This window comes from Molothrus ater, chromosome 18 (genome assembly GCF_012460135.2).
Source record: "Molothrus ater isolate BHLD 08-10-18 breed brown headed cowbird chromosome 18, BPBGC_Mater_1.1, whole genome shotgun sequence".
Taxonomy (NCBI): Eukaryota; Metazoa; Chordata; class Aves; order Passeriformes; family Icteridae; genus Molothrus; species Molothrus ater.
Window position 1 is genome coordinate 4,362,691 of NC_050495.2, and position 17,917 is coordinate 4,380,607.

The 17,917-nt window shown below is 53.5% G+C and overlaps 2 protein-coding genes across 4 annotated transcripts in view; one reads left to right on the forward strand and one right to left on the reverse strand.

Moving 5' to 3' along the window:
* Positions 1-137: 137 nt before the first annotated feature.
* On the reverse strand, positions 138-14,534 carry KCTD10 (potassium channel tetramerization domain containing 10). Of its 2 annotated transcripts, none has more exons than XM_036393007.1 (7): positions 14,517-14,534; positions 11,438-11,651; positions 6,162-6,331; positions 5,599-5,685; positions 4,955-5,007; positions 4,083-4,278; positions 138-3,465 (listed from the first exon to the last, which is right to left on the reverse strand). In XM_036393007.1, the coding sequence occupies exons 2-7, from the start codon at positions 11,643-11,645 to the stop codon at positions 3,247-3,249; spliced, it is 933 nt and encodes a 310-aa protein (XP_036248900.1). In that variant the 5' UTR covers positions 11,646-11,651; positions 14,517-14,534; the 3' UTR covers positions 138-3,246. The 2 variants fall into 2 exon arrangements, with proteins under 2 accessions (XP_036248900.1, XP_036248898.1); XM_036393005.2 differs by lacking the exon at positions 14,517-14,534 and adding an exon at positions 13,869-13,972.
* The window catches only part of UBE3B (ubiquitin protein ligase E3B), a 21,596-nt gene continuing 17,699 nt past the window's right edge, over positions 14,021-17,917 (forward strand). Inside the window, exons 1-7 of one of the 2 annotated variants that reach the window (XM_036393004.2) lie at positions 14,021-14,119; positions 14,758-14,840; positions 15,248-15,442; positions 15,791-15,911; positions 16,663-16,722; positions 17,059-17,163; positions 17,253-17,349. In XM_036393004.2, the coding sequence (XP_036248897.1) occupies positions 15,282-15,442; positions 15,791-15,911; positions 16,663-16,722; positions 17,059-17,163; positions 17,253-17,349 (544 nt within the window). In that variant the 5' untranslated portion in view covers positions 14,021-14,119; positions 14,758-14,840; positions 15,248-15,281. Of the gene's footprint in view, positions 14,120-14,189; positions 14,295-14,757; positions 14,841-15,247; positions 15,443-15,790; positions 15,912-16,662; positions 16,723-17,058; positions 17,164-17,252; positions 17,350-17,917 lie in introns of those variants that run through there. The other variant, XM_036393003.2, reaches the window with a different exon arrangement.

The window sequence follows — 17,917 nt, forward strand, 5'->3', positions numbered from 1 at the left end:
CTCTCCCACAGGGAGGGCTTGGAGGTCAAACTGACATTAATTAGGATGGAGATCTGATATTTCATCCCAAAAGTTCCTCCAGTCACACAGCCCATGAGGCCATGGAGCTCCAAGCAAGTAATAAAGTGACACGCATGTAAATATGAAATATCTTCTAATTTATTGTGTTATATTAAAAAAAAAAACAAAAGTACATATTGCAAACATCAACCATACACTGAAATCCAGCTGAAGCTTGTTCTGTGCAGAAGTCTGGACAGGTGGGAATGATTGTACAGAACAGGAATTTGCTGTTGTCCATGAAACAATTCCATTAAGACTGAAAGGTTCTACCTATGCTTTGCTCTAAGGTAGGATGGGAGCTTGGAGCCTTGCCCAGGTGCTGCTCAGGGGATCCAAACCTGCCTTGGGGAAGTGCAGGAGCAGCTGTTACAGGGAGAGAGGGGGGAAAGGGGCACCAGGGCTGGTCCCTGTCCCCTCCTTGTGCAGCCCCACCCGTGTCAGGAGCTGGGAGGGGACAAAATCCCTTCCCCAGGGGGACTTTGCTCAGCTCCCCTGGGCCGTGCTGGCACTGCTGGTGCTGGGGGATGGAAGCAGCCAGCTCTGCTCTCCCTGGCACTGGGAGGCAGGGAAGGATAATCTGAAGAGCTGCTTGTGCCCAGGACACCTGCCCTGAGCCCCAGCTGCACCTGAGAGCTCAGAGTAAAACCATTTAGAGTAACGAGGCTCAGGGCTGAGAGCATTTGTGCAAGGGCATGACCAGGGTGTGGCCAGAGCAAGGACAGGGACAGCAGGTAAAGGACAGGCCCCAGGACAGCACAGCTTGGCTGCACCACTCCAGCACCCCGAGGGTGAGCTCAGGAGTGAGTTAAGACAGAGTCTGCCCACAAACGAAGTAACAAAGCTGAAATGGAAACTTTTACTCTCCTGGAGTGACTTTGCTAAACAGCTCTACAAAGCGCTGTACAAAGATTAAAAACAGCCCTCCCCTGGTTTTTAAGAACTTAGTTTGCATATCCTGAAAGGGAAAAGCCTGAAGCCAGTTAAGGATCTATTTACAGAGAAGTTAATCACGTAGCTGTGACCTGTCAGGTGCTTAGTACTGGTGTCACCTCCTGGGGCTGAAGCTGCTCTGCCCCACAGGACTGGATTGGGTCTGGGGTCTGCAGGTCAGCACAGCCGGGGATGAGCTGGAGAGCAGCTCCCAGCTGGAGTGAGCAGGGTTTGCTGCAGGACTGGGGCTGCTCCCTGGTCCCCCTCTGCTGGGACACAGCCTCCACCCCCAAGGGCTGCTCCAGATGCTGAGAAGCCCAGTGACAGCCCAGTAATCACCAGTAAGTGCCAAAGTACACAGTGCTGGAGAAACAGCAATCCAGGACTTCCCTGCCTCACCCTCAGCTTACCCCAGCCCTGAGGGGAGAGGCACTGGCTCCTTCCCCCTCTGCACTGCTCCAGCCCTAGAGGGTGCTGCAAACAGGTTTAAGTACAACTCAAACTGGAAGTCCTGAGGTGTCAGGACAGAGCTGAAGCTGCTGAACCCCCAGGAGACTGTGGAGCTCTCAGTGAACAATCAGCAGCTGCAGGAGAAAGAGGAGAGGAGGCAGGTATAACACCCCCACCTGCCACAGCCAGCAGCTGCCTGCAATGTGGAGAAGTCTTTGGTTACTAGAAAGATGGCCTCACATTAAATTGAAAATCTTTGAGCTTTACTTGATGATCCAAAACTGTACAGCCACTTCCTGGTGTGTTTCAGCCTCTACCAACGAGCTCTGTGGAACAGAAGAACGTGGCTGGTGCTGCTGCAGCACCTTTGGTTTCACTGTTCCCATGTCCTCAGCAGCCCTGAGCCAGGAGCAGGGATCCTTGGAGCAGGAACACAGAGCTGATGCTCCAGAGGAGTGTGGCTGTTAAAGCCAGTGCTAAATATTCCAGAAAAAGGGTCAAAAGAAACTCTAGCCCAGGGCAGAGTGCTCTGGTGTCACCCGTGGGTGCTGCTGCAGTGCAAATTTAACACTTCCTACCTCAGGTTTCTCTCCCTCCCAGGACTGGTGACCTGAACTGTCACAGCTGTGGCTCTGCTCAGCCCTATGGAATGACAGCCCACCTCCCACCACTGCTGTCACTTGACTCCACAACAGGCAACAGGAGACAAGGAGGTAGATAAAATATTCATTGAAAGAGAAAAGCACTTGTAGAAAACCACAGTGCAGTGGCCTTCTCCATGCTCTGCCCTTCCACACACAGCTGCCAAGGCTGGGAAGGTTTGGAACGGCCTCAGGGTGAAGTCAAACAGGGAATATCTGCCTCTGGGTCACTGCCTGCTTCTGTTTCCCCTCACTCAGAGCAGGGCAATGCTCCTGGATCAGCTCCAGAAGGGAACCAGGGCTGCTGCCCCCCACCAGCACCCCCAAAATGGGGGGATTGAACCTGCTGTGACTCCTGGTACCTGGGAGCTGCTGGAAACCAACCCCCCAGCTGAGATCCAGGCTCAGGCAGAAGCTCTAAGCACTGACCAGTACCAACACCACTCCTAGGGAAAGCAACCGTGGACAGTTTGCTCCTGATTCTCCTCGTTTGGGAGGAATTTTAACCTTGAACTGGAGGGATAAAACAGGGATGGGTGTTCCCAGCTCAGTGCTGCAGAAGCCCCACTGAACCCTTGGAGGAGCAGATCCTGAGAGCTGTGGGGAACCTGAGGGAGCACCCCTGCTCCCTCCCACTGCTCTGAGGGAATCCTCTGCCCCCAGACTCCAGGAATCTCATCAGCCTGTGCCATTTGTTCTTTGGGGAGTCACCCAAGGCACTCCCAAGCTCTCTCCCAGGAGCCAGGGAGCTCTGCAGCAGCCCTGGGTCCAGGTTCCTGCCTTTCCCTCCAGCCCAGGAGGGTCAGGGAGTGCCTGGAGGGAAGGAGGGTGGCTGGCTGACCTTTTGTTTGTTGTTTTGGTTTTAAAGTGCAGGATCATTACCAAAGTCACAGGAAGCCAGTCCTCCTCCTCTCCAGCACAAAACAGCAACAGACAAGAGTGCTAAAAATTCTGGGCATTTCTCCAGCTGCTCAACAGGCCCTTCCAGGCTGCCCAGTCACCTCACGGATCCTCGCCCTACAACTACCGCGTTTAAATACCCCAAATAACCTAGAGTTTGTTACAAATCCCAATTTACAGACTGTGCTGGACAGGAGTTGCACTGCCTGGTCCTGCTGCAGGGCAGCCCCTTCCCCAGGGCTGAGGGGGTCCCCAGGCTGGCTCACTGGTGCAGGTGGGCCCTGTCGTCGGGGCGCTTGATGTGGATCCTCCGCACGCGCTCGATGCGCTCCCGCTCCTCGTCCTCCTCCAGGTGGTGGGAGCGCCCTGCAGCCCCTCCCGTGGCTTCCAGGAGGGCATTGTCCGGCCCCCTCCCGTCCTGGGATTCGTACAGGAGAATGTTCAGGGTCTCCTCGTAAATTCGGGCTTCTGGGAACTCCACCTGGCAGGGAGGGGAGAGAAGGGCGCTGACTGCAGGGGCCAGGTTACCTCGGTTTGGGTTCCTGACACCCGGTGTTGCAGTTCCCTGACTGCACCCCAGCCACAGAAACCCTTTCAGGCACAATCCTTCCTATTCCATTTTTTGCTTCCAGCTTTTGAGTCCAACAACAAGTTGGGTTTTTACCAGAACCAGGCAGATCTCGCCTGGGAAAGGGAAGAATACAGGGAAGGTGTGCATTGCTGGATCCCTCCTTACATGGGGGTGTAGAGCCAGGGAATGGTTTGGGTTGGGAGGGACCTTAAAAATCATCAGTTTCATCCCTAGGTCATCTACTTGCAACTCCCAAACCCAAATGTAGCTAAATGCACCAGTTTGTCTGGAGATAGAGCTGGACTGAACATTATGGATGTCATGATGCACTATGGAATACCACAGGGCTTTATGGAATATCCCAACTGCCCAGTGCAGGCAGCTCCTGCTGTACCCCCAGGGTGAGCTCCAGCTGCTGCCCCACTCTCAATGCACTGATTACCCTCCAGAGGTGCTGAACAATGACAAAGTGCCAGCCTGTTCAGCTGTCAGGGTGCCAGGCTGGAGCATTCCCAGTTTTCCTGTACCTTGGTCTGCTTCTTCTCGGTGGCATAAACGATGGAGGTGCAGCAGACCTCGGCGATCTTGCGGCCCTGCCCGTAGAAGGACCAGCAGCAGATCTCGTCCCCAATGACATCCTTGATGAAGAGCACCCTCCCGTTGAACCTCAGGGACAGCTTGTCAAAGAGCTCAATGTTCTTCAGCATGTTGTCATCAGAGTTGCTGTGGGAATGGAGGCAGCAGCAGGAATTTACAGAGCACGTGCAAAGAGTGGGAGCAGTGAGTGCTGACAGCTCTGAGGTCCCAGATTCCTGTGTCACAGAATCCCAGGATGGTTTGGGTTGCAGGGACCTTAAAGCCCATCCAGTGCCACCCTGTGACATGGGCAGGGGCACCTTCCACCATCCCAGGCTGCTCCAAGCCCCATCCAACCTGGCCTTGGATACTTCCAGGCATGGGGCAAACCAAAGAAATTTATTCTTATTATTTCACTTCAAACCATTCCTGAGCTCAGCACCCTGGATGGGCACTGTTATGTCATGAAACTTATAAGGGAATAAGGGAAAAAGGACAAGGGCCCCAGTGTGATGATTTCACCACTCACTGAGCTCCCTGTGTTCAACTACCACACTGCAGTCCATGGGAACGCAGACAGCACTTGGCCAGGAGCCTCTGCCAGCTGCACCTAAGGATTAGAGGAACTCCTCTGGCACAGAAATAGCACAGGCTCATGGATGGCAGCAGACTCCCTTCTGACTTCAGTTTGAAATTAATTGGGAAAAAATGGAGTGCCTGCCAACACCAATCTGTCATTGGGTCTGGGGGAAGAAAAAGGAAACTTTTATAGTAGATTTTAGTCTATGAAAAACTTCCAACAATTCCAGCTGAAGTCACTTACCTGGTGTAGGAATATTTGTTGTTGCTTCTGTTATAGAGCAGCTTCACTGCTGGCTGTAAAAAACAAAGCACAGATGAGTTCCAGGGAGCACAGCCTGAGCTGGAACCTCAGCTCAGCCCAAGGTCCCACAGAGAAACTGCAATGACAAATTCCCAGGGGGATTTCAGTGGTGTTACTGCTGCTGCTGCAAACCTGTGATGCACAGGTTGGCAATGGGGTTGCAATCCCTCCTGACCCGTTCTGGGACTGGATCCTCACCTATTCTTATCTTCCCTCTGTCTTATCAGCACCCCCTGCTATGTGCAGGGACACCTCCCACTATCCCAGGTTGCTCCAAGCCCCATCCAGCCTGGCCTTGGACACTTCCAGGGATCCAGGGGCAGCCACAGCTTCTCTGGGCACCCTGAGCCAGGGCCTCACCACCCTCACAGGGAAGAATTTTTTCCTAAAATTCCATCTAACCCTGCCCTCCTTCAGCCTAAAGGCATCACCCCTTATCCTGTCACTCCGTCCCTTGTCCAGTACTCCAGTTCTCTTGGAGCCCCTTTAGGCACTGGAAGGAGCTCTGAGGTCTCCAAAAAAGGTTCTCCTCTCCAGGCTGGACACCCCCAGCTCTCTCCATGGCACACCTCAGTCTCTCTCACCTTGTTGGAGGTTGCAATCAGCTTCTGCTCCTCCTTGGAGGAGGTGATCACCGGGACCTTGCAGAAGGGCTCGTAGGTGTCCTTGTTCTGTGAGAGAAGAACCAAACAGCAGCTGAGTGACAGCAGCTCCCAGGGCACAGCCACATTTCCTGGGAATGATCTCTGCTGAGGGGTCAGTGTCCACTCTGTCCCTGTGGTGTCCCTGGGGAGCTGTGGCTGGCCAGGTACCATTCTTCAGGGAGCACCTGATGTGTGTTCACTCCTGTGCTCCACCACTGAATGTTCTGTGCCCAGTTAAACAGCAGGATCTGGAATGGGGCTTCTCTCAAACAGGACATCAGTGACAGTGGCATCAAACCCAAGATGGCAACCTCAGAGCATAACAAAGATCACAACAGGACTCCAGCAGCTCTGGGAAGAAGCTGGTTCTCCTAGATGTGACCAGACTCCAGCAGATGACAACGTGAACTACTCCCATTTCCATCCCAAGCCTCCAAAATCACCACATGAAGACCAGGAGAAAATCCTGCCCACCCTCAGCTGCCCCTGAGCCCCGTGCCCACCTGCAGGGCTGCCTGGCATTCATCCACCAGCCCCTGCACCAGGTAGTACTTGGCCTCAGCCAGCAGCTCCTCGATCTCCCGGCGGCTCTCCGGGAGCGGCACGGCCCCGTCCCGCAGGTAGTTCAGGATTGTCCCAAAGTGCTTCCCACAGCGGTCGATCAGGATCCAGCCTGGGGACACAGGAAGGCCACAGTGAGGGCAAGCTGAGATCAATGTGGCAAAAGGCCTTGGCAGAGCAAACTGGTGAAGGACATGATGGAACTGCGAGTGGGAGGATGGAATGGGGAATGTGAGCAGGGAGTGCAGCACAGCTGGACCATGGCGGGAGGAGAATCATGGAAGGGTTTGGGTTGGAAGGGAACTTAAAGCCCATCCAGTCCCTAGGAATATATTCATGTGTTCTCCTCCTACTGAGGAGTCTGTGAAGGGTGAGTAAAAATAACCCCTGACCCTGCCCTGACCAGAGAGAGGCATTGGGGGTGTTCAAGGCTGATGGAAATCACAGAATGGTTTGGGTGGGAAGAGACCTTAAATCCATGGGCAGCGACACCTTCCACCATCCCAGGCTGCTCCAAGCTCCATCCAACCTGGCCTTGGGCACTTCCAGGGATCCAGGGGCAGCCACAGCTGCTCTGGGCACCCTGAGCCAGGGCCTCAGCACTCTCACAGGGAAGGACTTCTCCTCAATATCCCATCTAACCCTGCCTCTGGCACTGGGAAGCCATTCCCCCTTGTCTTGTCCCTCCATGCCCTTGCCCAAAGTCTCTCTTCCAGCTCTTCTGGAGCCCCTTTAGGCACTGCAAAATGCTCCAAGGTCTCCTTGGAGCCTTTTCTTCTCCAGTGAAGAAAAGAGCTACAACCAAAGCTGTGGGTGCAGCATCCACACTTCACCTCTCACTGCTGGGATGAGGCTGGACCCTGGAGAAGTCAGGCAGTGCCAAGGCTGGAGTTTCCCTGAGTGAACAGATGGCCACTCTCACGGGCTGAGGCTCAGGAATGCAATGAGGAAACGCTTGTGGGGAAGGAGTCATATTTTGGACAAATAAGGAAAGTAGGTTAAAGCAGCCCCTGTGTGCTCTGCATGAATGGAATTACGAGGGAAAGTCTGAACATTTGGTTCAGTCTGGAGAGGGAACACGGCCCTTTCTGAGGGAAAAGGAGACACTCTGCAGCAGCTCACTCCAGGCTTCCCAGCTCCCTCATTCCTGCTGTCCACAGACAACACAAAGTGTGCTCCAAGTGTGATTTTACAGGCTGGAACAACAAACTAGAGAAAGAAATGATGGAAGAAAGGACTGATCCGAACTAATGGCTAATCCAACTGGAGCAGAAAAAAGCCCATTTGGCAGTGCAGACTATGGAAAGCAAGAAATCCCATTTTAGTGGGAGGTTTAGTGGAAGGTGTCTCTGCCCATGGCAGGGGTGGAACAAGGTGAGCTTTAAAGTCTTTTCCTACCCAAACCATTCTGGGATTCTGTGATAAAGAGGAAGCACAAGCCATGGTAACAAACCAGGACATCCACAAATGCAGCTTCTTCCCAAGCTCACTGGAGCACACAGGAAGGTAAAGGGCCAGCTGAGAGCAGAATTACCATCCCCAAACTCCTCTGTGATTCCTCGTAGGCTGCAAAAATCTGCTGCAACTTCATGTTTACAGATGGTGAAACTGAAGCAGAGTTGCTCATTTTCATGTGGGGATGAGAAAACACTTCCAGTAGCATTGCAAAATCAGAGTGACCACTAGAAGAGCTTTTAAAAACCCTTCTGCTTCCCCCAAACAGCCCAAAGGAGATGAGTCACAGGGAAGTGACCCCGGTGCCACTCGGCCACAGCAGAGCCAACAAGTGGGCTGAAGTCTTTTGGAGCCGTTTTTTTAATTGCAGTGTTCCAAAAACATCCTGTGATCGATTTAGGAACATGGGCATGGAATCCATGGGCTCTATGGAACATAGAATCATGGAATGCTTTGGGTTGAAAGGGAACTTAAAGTTTATCCAGTTCCAACCCCCTGCCTTGGGCAGAGTCACCTTCCACTATCCCAGGCTGCTCCAAGCCCTGGCCTTGGACACTTCCAGGGATGGGGCAGCCCCAGCTTCTCTGGGAATTCCATCCCAGCCTCTCACCACCCTCACAGGGTGGATTTCTTCCCAATATCCCATCTATTCCTGCCTTCTGGCAATTTGAAGCCATCCCCACTTGTCCTGTCACTCCAAGCCCTGCAAATAGTCCTTTCCCTCATTTCTGTCAGCTCCTTCCCTTCTCCAGGCTGAACAATCCCAGCCTTTCCTCCCAGCAGAGCTGCTCCATCCCTCTGATCATCCTGGTGTCTCCTCTGGGCTCCCTCCAGCAGCTCCAGCTCCTCCCTGTGCTGGGGCAGCTCTGCAGGTGGGGGTCTCACCTGGGCAGAGGGGCAGAGCCCCCTCCCCTCACTGCCTTTGTCCATGGACACATCACCTTTGGCACTTCATCTTTGTCTTATAGGAATTCTTAGGGACAGGATCCAAACACTCCAGCTAAAAACAGATATTTTCCAAGCAAGCCCTGGCAGGTGAAACAGGAGCCTGACACTGGACACTGCCTGAGGCTCCACTCTCTTATCAGCAGCAGGACCAGGAACAGCTTCCCCATCAACAGCAGCAGGGAGTCAGGGAAAAAAAGAGAATTGGAAACAGGTGGATGCACCTGGAAAACTCACATCCTTCTCCCTGCTCATTACCGTCCAAAGAAAATGTTCCAAATATGCTGATTTGCTACAGTTCATCAATAATTTCTAAGCTGAAAACAATCATCTACCACCCACAGCCAGAGAAGCCCAGACTGTTCTCCTCCAGCCTGAGGAGCAGCAGGTTGGAATTGTTCAGCTGGGAGGAGGAGCTGCGATCTCAATCCCAGACACAAAGCAGGACCCAAATTCCAGACTGGTTAAACTCAACTCCTTCCAGTTGCTCCCCAAGCCTGGCTTCTTCTCCTAAGAAACATTTTGTTTGGTGCCAGGTTTAGGGTGTGACCAATGAGGAGGATTTTGAAGAATTCCAGATAAAAAGTGTTTCCTTTAGCAGCCCCAGTGCTATTGTCCCAGTTTCCAGGCAAGGGGAGATAAAGCAAGAACTCCTGCAATGGGAGTGTCTGTGTTACAACACACAGGAAGTATCAAATTCCTCTTAAAACACAAACTGGTTCCATGGAACAATCCCACACACACACTGTGGGAGTCACAGCAAAACAAACTTGGGATTTTACATCCCAAACGTGGTATTTTAGTGGGAGAAACTCCAGTTATCCTCAGATTTGGGGTGCAAACAGCACCTGCACTTCCAGAGCCTCTGAGCCCTGGGAATGGGATGTCCCAACCCTCCTGTACCTGCCCGGGACACTGGGATCATGCCAGGGTGAGTTTCCAAAATGAATTTGGAATTTCCAATCCATTTCCAACCACAGGAAGTCTGGAATTATCAAATTCAGCACAGCAGCTTCAGGGAGGGACAGGAAGATCCAGCCCAAGTTTAGCAAAGGGAGAATGTTCACAACATTTCCACTGCTCCAGTGCTCCCAGTCAAGGTGTTGATTCCCATTTGACAGTTTATTTCCAAAACTGGACCCAGTGTGGATTCCCATTTGACTTTTTTCCCCAAATTTGACCCACAGACTGACTTTTTCAATGCAACCTCCATGGTCTGTATCCAGGATAAGTATCCCAGAGACCCTTTGATCCAAATCACAGCATCCACATTCCTGCTTTATCCTGGCCTGGAATTACACCTGGAACAACACAGCTTTGTTTTCCCCAGCTTAAATATAAAGACTTCTGGCTAAACCAGGAATATTCAGCTAATCAGGCTCTATTTTTACATTTTTCCCCTTCAAATCCACTTCATTTTATCTCAGGAAAGCTTATCATAAACCTCTAAACAGACTGTTTTAAAGCACTCAAAACTCAGTCCACCCTGTAATATATTTCCTCTATTTTCAGCAAATTCTAACAAAATTTTCTAATAATAATTAACTAATCCCAAGGGAGGTGTTTGAATCTCCAGGATCAGCTTTGCAGAGGCTGCAGTTAAAGACAAAGGTTCTTAAATATTGTTATGGGTAAAACATCAGAGTGAAAATAAAGCTGAGCTTCCAATTAAACTCTGGCACACCTACAATGTGGGAATGTGGAGATAAAATTCCAATTTTTTTGAAAATCCTGCAACTGGTTCTGTTATAGGGAAATCAGCTGTCAATAGTCCCACAAGAAAAGTGTTTCATTTTAAAAAATCAGCTTTTAACTCATTTATACCTATGTTCAGAGCATATTTTATATTTTATTTATAAGCAAGGAGACAATAAGAGGGAATAGCATCCTGAGCTTCCAAAGGACACACAGATCCCAACTCAAAGATTCCTAATCACCATCCCCACCTTTCTCCATGGGCTTCAGAGCTTTAGTGTCAGTATTCTGAAAGGAAAAGATGCTCCAGGTGTCACCTGGGCCTGACAGGAGCTCTGGCACTTCTTAGTGTCCTTCTGCTGTTCAAGCAACCACTCAGGTCATCCTTGTCTTTTGTTCCACATTTTTCCCAGCTGTATAATCATGGCATCATGGAACAACAGCATGGGTTGGGTTGGGAGACTGAAGATTATTTAGTCCTTGAAGATGATTTAGTCCTTGAAGATTATTTAGTCCACTCCTTGCCATGGGCAGGGACACCTCCTACTACCCCAGGTTGCTCCAAGCCCTGTCCAACCCGGCCTGGGACACTTCCAGGGATCCAGGGACAGCCCCAGCTGCTTTGGGCACCCTGTGCCAGGGCCTCAGCACCCTCACAGGGAAAGACTTCATCCCAATATCTAATCCAAACCTATTCTCTTGTCCTGCCACTCCAGGGCCTTATAAATATTCTCTCTGTGGTTCTTGTTGCTCCTTCAAGCACTGTAAGGCCACAATTAGGTCACCCCAAACCTGCCTTTTGTCCAGGCTGAACAATCCTAACCCTCCCTTGCAGGAGTCATCCTCCATCCCTCCAACCCTACCAACAGAAGTTCCTCTGCCCTTCCCATGACCCCTGTGACTTTCCCTGCCCAGGAGGGACGTGGAGGGCACCAGGAACACCCCAATCCTTACCTTCACCCTACCAACAGAAGTTCCTCTGCCCTTCCCATGACCCCTGTGACTTTCCCTGCCCAGGAGGGACATCGGAGGGCACAGAAGTTCCTCTGCCCTTCCCATGACCCCTGTGACTTTCCCTGCCCAGGAGGGACGTGGAGGGCACCAGGAACACCCCAATCCTTACCTTCACTGTCCGTGAGCACCTCCATGCGCCCGCTGAACATGGCCTTGAGCATGGTGTCCTGCTTGGTCAGGGTCTGCATGGTGGTGTAGTACAGGGCCCCCCCCACGTTCAGCTTCACGTACTTGGAGCTGGGGCTGCTCCCCTTGAAGGACGTCGTGCGCGTCGCGGCCGCCGGCACTGCTGAGCTCACCACGCTCTCTCCCGACATCTCTTCCTGCAAGGAACGGGGTCACCAGCTCAGGGAAGGAGGTCCCACTTCAAGAGTGCAATTCCCAGCTCAAGGAAGGACCTCTCAGCTCAAGGGAGCAGCCCCCAGCTCAAGGAAGGAGGTCCCACTTCAAGAGTGCAATTTCCAGCTCAAGGAAAGACCTCTCAGCTCAAGGGAGCAGCTCCCACCTCAAAGGAAGGACTTTCCAGTTCAAGGAAGAAATTCCCAGCTCAAGGAAGGAGGTCCTAGCTCAAGGGAGCAGCTCCCAGCTCAAGGGAGCAGCTCCCAGCTCAAGGAAAGACTTTCCAGTTCAAGGAAAGTCTTCCAAGCTCAAGAGTGCAATTTCCAGCTCAAGGGAGCAGCTCCCAGCTCAAGGAAAGACTTTCCAGTTCAAGGAAGGAGGTCCCACTTCAAGAGTGCAATTTCCAGCTCAAGGAAGGACTTTGCAGCTCAAGGGAGGACTTTCCAGTTCAAGGAAGGACTCCCCAGCCCAAAGGAGCAGCTCCCAGTTCAAGGAAGGAGGTCTCAGCTCAAGGGAGCAGCTCCCAGCTCAAGGTAGGACTTTCCAGTTCAAGGAAGGACTTCCCGGCTCAAAGGGAGCAGTTCCCAGCCCAAAGGAGCAGCTCCCAGCTCAAGGAAGGATTTTCCAGTTCAAAGGAGCAGTTCCCAGCTCAAGGAAGGACTTTCCAGTTCAAAGGAGCAGTTCCCAGCTCAAGAGTGCAGTTCCCAGCTCAAGGAAGGACCTCCCAGCCCAAAGGAACAGTTCCCACCCTGCAGTGTGACACCCCCGTTCCCACCGGGTGTTTCACACCTTGGCTCCTCCCCTGGCTCTCTGTGAGAAGTTCTCAAGCGTTTTAAATGTTTCATTCTCAGGAACTGAAGGACACTCGTGGACACAGCCCCCGTTTTTTTCCCGGGGAAAAACCCTGGGAATGCTGAGCTGGGTTTTGCACTGCAAAGCCAATGCTTCCCCACAACAACTGCTTTCATTTCTTACACAACTCCACAGCTTAAAGCTCTTACTCCATCAATAATCTGGGATGGAATTGGGCAATTCCCAACACACACAAGTGGAACAGATGATTCCTGCGAGTTCAAATGCAGAAATCAACAGATTCCCCAGTGCTAAAATGCAGAATATCCGCAGGTTTTCAAGGCTTTTTCCCTCAGAGCAAACAGGGAGAGCACACAGGAGCTTTTCCTGCTCTTCCCTGCCCTCCCACGCTGCTCAGAGCACCAAAATCCAGCCGGACAGAGCAGCCTCCAGCCACATTCCTGTCACCTCCCTGTCACCGAGGTCACACTGGCACAGGAGGCTCAGCTGCACAAATGCCCCCAGAGCCGATAAATCCTTAATCACTTGGAGCCTCCTTTCCTCAGGATGGGACAGGGTGGGATAATTAACCCCCTCCATCCCTGCTCCTGCAGCTCCCACGGCTCCAGGATGAGCCGAACCGAAGGATTTTTGCTTCACGGCCATGAAACTCCCAAAAGAGCCGGAGCTGTGCGGAACAGGAGAGGGAGCAGGAGGGGTAGGGATGGCCTAGACACGATCCCATCATCTCCGGCATGCACCGGCAGCAACCTCAGCTCACGTTCCAGCTCCCTCCGGTACCGGAACGCCCCAGCTTGGGCAGGAATGGGCTCGGGGTTCCAGAGGGGATCGATCCCACCACTGAGAGACCCCAAATCGCAGCCCTGCCGTCCCCAAACCACGCTGGGGACGGGACACACACAAACCGGACAATGACCGGTGGTCAGACTCCCCCCGGGCCACTCTCTCCAGCCTCGGGGCTGGCCCAGACCGGCCCTGGGGGCTGCCGCTCCTCAACACCCGCATCGCTCTGGGGGCCGGAGCCCCAAATCCTCATCCGGACCCCCAAATCCTCATCCCGACTCCTCCCTAGGGCAGCGGCCCCCGCACGCACCCCCGGGCAGGACCGCTACCCGCAACCGGCCCCTCCGCCTCTCTCAGCCCCCTCCCATGGCCCAAACCTCCCTGAGCCCCCCGGCCCAGAGTCCCTTAAAACCCCCCTGAGGGCCGGAGCCCCCTCAGCTCCCCCTGCCCCACCGAGGCCCCACAGCCTCTCACACCCTCCTCCCCATTCCCCCGTTCGCCACCAGCCCCACAGCCCTGCAGCCCCTCCTCCCCTGCGAGGACCAGAGCCCATCCCGGCCCAGCAGGCGCGTCCCCCGGGCCCCGCGCCGCCCTTTCCCCCTCACCATGAACGGACCGAGCCCCTCGGACCGAGCGAGCGGGAGCGCCGGGCGGGGGAACTTCCGCCCCTCGCCTCGCTTCCGGCGCCGCCCGGGTGCGCCCCCAAACCCGTCCGATGGTCCGCGGGCCCCCCCCGGCCGCTGCCGCGCTGCGCTGCCGCCTCACGGGCTTGGCCCGGCCCGGTTCGGCCCGGCTTGGTTCGACCTTCCCGGTATCACCGCGACGCAGGGCCGGCTGCTCTGCCTGCGCCGAGCCGGTGAGCGGGCCGGCGGAACGGCAGCGGCGGGGCGGGTTGGCGGCCGGACGGGGAGCGCGGACACGGGGCGCGGAGGGGGCTGCGGCCGCGGCCTGGGCGGGGGAACCGGGACGGACCGGGGGGTTCCGGGGCCGCTCGGCCCGGCCCGCCCGGCCCGGTGTCCGCCGGGACGAGGGTGAGCGCCTGGGGGCTGCGGGGAGGCTGCCGGCAGCGGCGGGGCCCGGCGAGGCGAGCCTGGGCCCGGGGATGCTGGGGTTGCGAACGGGAGCTGTGGGAGGGATGCGGGCGCTGTCACAGGGGCTGAGGGGGCTCGGTGGCTGCGCCGTGGGCGAGTCCCAGGAGCTGCAGCCCAGCTCGAGGCTGTGGGTGGCTCTCGGGTCCTGTTCGGGGGTGGCACCTGCTCCGGTCCCCGGCGGCCTGGGTCGCTTTGTCCTTCCGTGCTGTCACAGACGGAGTTATCCGTCCCCTCCAGCTGCCTGTGCTGGTGACCGCTGCCGAGCCGCGGTGCTGCTTCTCCTCCCACTTACCGTTTTCCTTGCGGGTGCAGGGAGGGGTAAATCGGGTCCAAAGGACTCGGGAGTGTGGAGGGAAAGTCTAAATCCCCAAATCAGCCGCAGGGAATGTGTTCGTCCATGCAGGAGCTGCCCAAAGCCTCTGGATGAGGATCATGTGCGTGTGTGAATGAGCATCACACTCTTCCCTCGAAGAAGTGACCCCTCAGGTGAGTTCTTTGTTGCTGTTTATAAAGCTCTGGTTGGCCCTGGGTGTTTTATCTGGTGAGTGGCAGTAAATCAGTGTCCCTTGTGCCCTTTGCCTCCTGTCCCTGGCCGGGGAATTGTTCTTATCTGTTACCAAGGAAAGAACAGAGGCTGGAGAGGGGAGGGTGGAGCACAGTGTCAAAACCACTGATTTGTTTATTTTTCCACTTAAAACCTCCCAGCCTGCAGCAGGCTGTGGGCTGTGCTGGAAGGATTCCCTGCCAGTGTTTTTGTGTCCCTGCTGCAGCCCCGTGACAGTCACTGGCGATTTTTTATTCCCACTTTTCCCTCTGCTGTCGGATTCTCCCCTGCAGGGAGCCAAGAACTGCCTTTCTATGGGTGTTTTTTCCACTCTGCTCTGTTTTTCCAGGTGTTTGCTGTGAGGATCCTTTGCTCCCTTTGCCATGTTCAGTGCCAGCCAATCCTCCAGGGCGCAGTTCCTGGACAAGGCGCGGCAGGCGCGGGAGGAGAGGCGGGAGCTGAAGGAGAGGGAGAGAGCAGCAGTGCAGCTCCAGGCCCTGGTCAGGAGGTTTCTGTGTCGCTGCCACCTGCAGAGGGACATCAGGTGTGTGGGATTCATGGCATCATGCAATGGGTCGGCTTGGAAGGGTCCTTAAAGCTCATCTCATTCCAAACCCCTCGCTGCTTTTCACTGGCCCAGGTTGCTTCAGCCTGGCCTTGAATATTACCAGGGGTGAGGCAGCCACAGCTTCTTCCACCCTCACAGGGAAGGATTTCTTCCCAATATCCCATCTAACCCTGTGCTGTGTCAGTTTGAGTCCATTCCCCTTTTTCCTGTCATTCCAGACCTTTGTAAAAGTCTCTCTCCATCTTCCTCATGGGGCCCTTCAGGGAAGGAATTCTTTGCTCTGTGATTGCTTTTTTTAACTCCTTGTTTTTCCCTCTTTGCTAGGAGAGAGGTGGATGATTTCTTTGGGACAAATGAATGTGGCTCAAGTAAAAGAAGTGCCCTGTCTGTGTTCAGGATTGCCAGGAAGCTGCTGTTTGTGTTCAGTCCCAAGGAGGACAAGGAGGTGAGGACACTGCCCTGACATCCTGCCCTGCTTTTGGGAACAGGTTAAATATGTTTAATTCCTTACCATGTGATTTTGGGGGTTCTTGCAATATATTTTCCCTTCAGCAATGTTCTCTCTGACTCCTGGCTCTTCCTGAAGAATTGAAACAGGAGAAGCCTTGAATTTTTCAGCAGTGGTTCTGTATTTGGGACGTCCTTTAATGGATGTTTTTCCTGGTGACTGTGCCAGCTGCAGGAGCTGAGCAGTGCCTGGGGATTTTGGCACACCCCAGGTACATTGGGACAGCTCCCAGAGATCAGAGCTGGCACAGGGAAGGCTGTTTGTCCCCCAGCAGCTTTTCTCACCATGCCCTGAACTTGTGGGTTCAGAGTGAAGCCCTGAAATGATCATCCCAGGAAGCTGTGAGGGCTGACTGGAAGGAAACCAGCTGGAAGATGGAAAGCTGTGTTCCAATGGCAGCAGCAGTGAGGGATTTGTTAATCTCTATCCCATGGAAATCTGTGCTCAAATGCAGTTTTCTGTAGGTACAGCACCCAAAAAAAAACCCAAAAAAAGGAGGGAATCCTGCACACAGCAGCAGTGTGATGTGTGTGCTCCCAGGGAAGGAGCCATCAGGGTTCCTGTAGGGAATATGCTGGGACATTTGCTGATTTGGGACAGAGAGATCTTCCTCCCTCTGCTGAGCTGTTCTTGTGCTTTTCCAGCTCTTTCTGTAGTTAGAACTAATCCCACCTTTGGATTTTCCCAGAGGTTTGAAAAGCTGTGCCGTTGTATCCTGAACAGCATGGATGTGGAGAACGAGCCCAAGGTCAGCAGGGGAGGTTGGTTTGGAGTGGGGAGGGCTTGGTGCTTGTTTTTAACTCTCTGTGTGGGGATTCACTTTGCTAGTATGTAATTTTCAGCTTTCAGAAGCCCATGAGCACTGTGGAGATTCCACAGGGAAAGTTTGGACAAATCCTTTAGTATTCCTAGGTTATTTTTACTCTGTACAGCCACAGGAGTTGAAGGACACTTGGTTTCTGGGGTGAGGGATGTGAGAATTTGGGGAGAGGAGTATCTTGGTCCCACTGCTGTGTTCAGTTCCCAAACTCTGCCCAGCAGCAGCACAAACCCTGATCCCTCTGTGCATCCCTCCCTTGCTCAGGTGTGGTATGTGTCACTGGCACTCTCCAAGGACCTCACACTACTCTGGATCAAACAGATCAAAGACATCCTGTGGTTTTGCTGTGAATTCCTCAAGCAGCTCAAGGTAAGGACTATTCTTGTGTTTTCTCTCCCTGCATTTGGCAGGTGGCACAAGGCTCAGGGGATTTGTTAACTCTCTGTTTGTTATCCCAGCCTGACATCCTGCAGGACTCCAGACTGGTGAACTTGCACCTCACAATGCTGGTCACCTTCACAGACACTTCCACCTGGAAAATCCTCCGGGGAAAAGGTTGGTGCATCCAAATCTTTAAGCCACTGATTTGGGGCTTGATGTTAAAATTTACTGAATGCTCTGGCACAAGTTCCAGAGAAGCTGTGGCTGCTCCATCCCTGGAAGTGTCCAAGCTGGCCTTGGAGAGGGTTTGGAGCAACCTGGGATAGTGGGAGGTGTCCCTGCCCTTGGCAGGGGTTTGGGATGGGATGATCCTTAACATTCCTTCCAACCCAAACTGTTCTGGGATTCTGTTTCTGCAGGAAAAAAAAAAACAGTTTCCACAAAGATTCATTGGTTGCCACAAACATTCATTCTGCTCCTGTGTTTGCCCAAAACAAGGATTCCTTTGGGATTAGTCTGGTTCCCCTTGGGATTAGGCCGTTTCCCTTAGGACACCAACAGCTGTTACAGCATTTTATAATATTCCAAAAACCCCCACACAAGAAGTGTTCAGAGGATAAGGGAATGTGCTCCTAGCTCTGGGGTCTTGTGGGAAATAGGTGTAGAAAGGGCAGACAAGTAGTGGGAGGAAATGAGACTCTTAGAGCCTGAACAATACAGTGTGAAATGCTGCCAGAATGAT

Coding starts and splice junctions, on each gene's coding strand:
- KCTD10 (XM_036393005.2), bottom strand. Junction 5,686..6,161: donor AATGCCAGGCAGCCCTGCAG/GTGGGCACGGGG, acceptor CTTCTCTCACAG/AACAAGGACACCTACGAGCC. Junction 5,008..5,598: donor TGATTGCAACCTCCAACAAG/GTGAGAGAGACT, acceptor TGTTTTTTACAG/CCAGCAGTGAAGCTGCTCTA.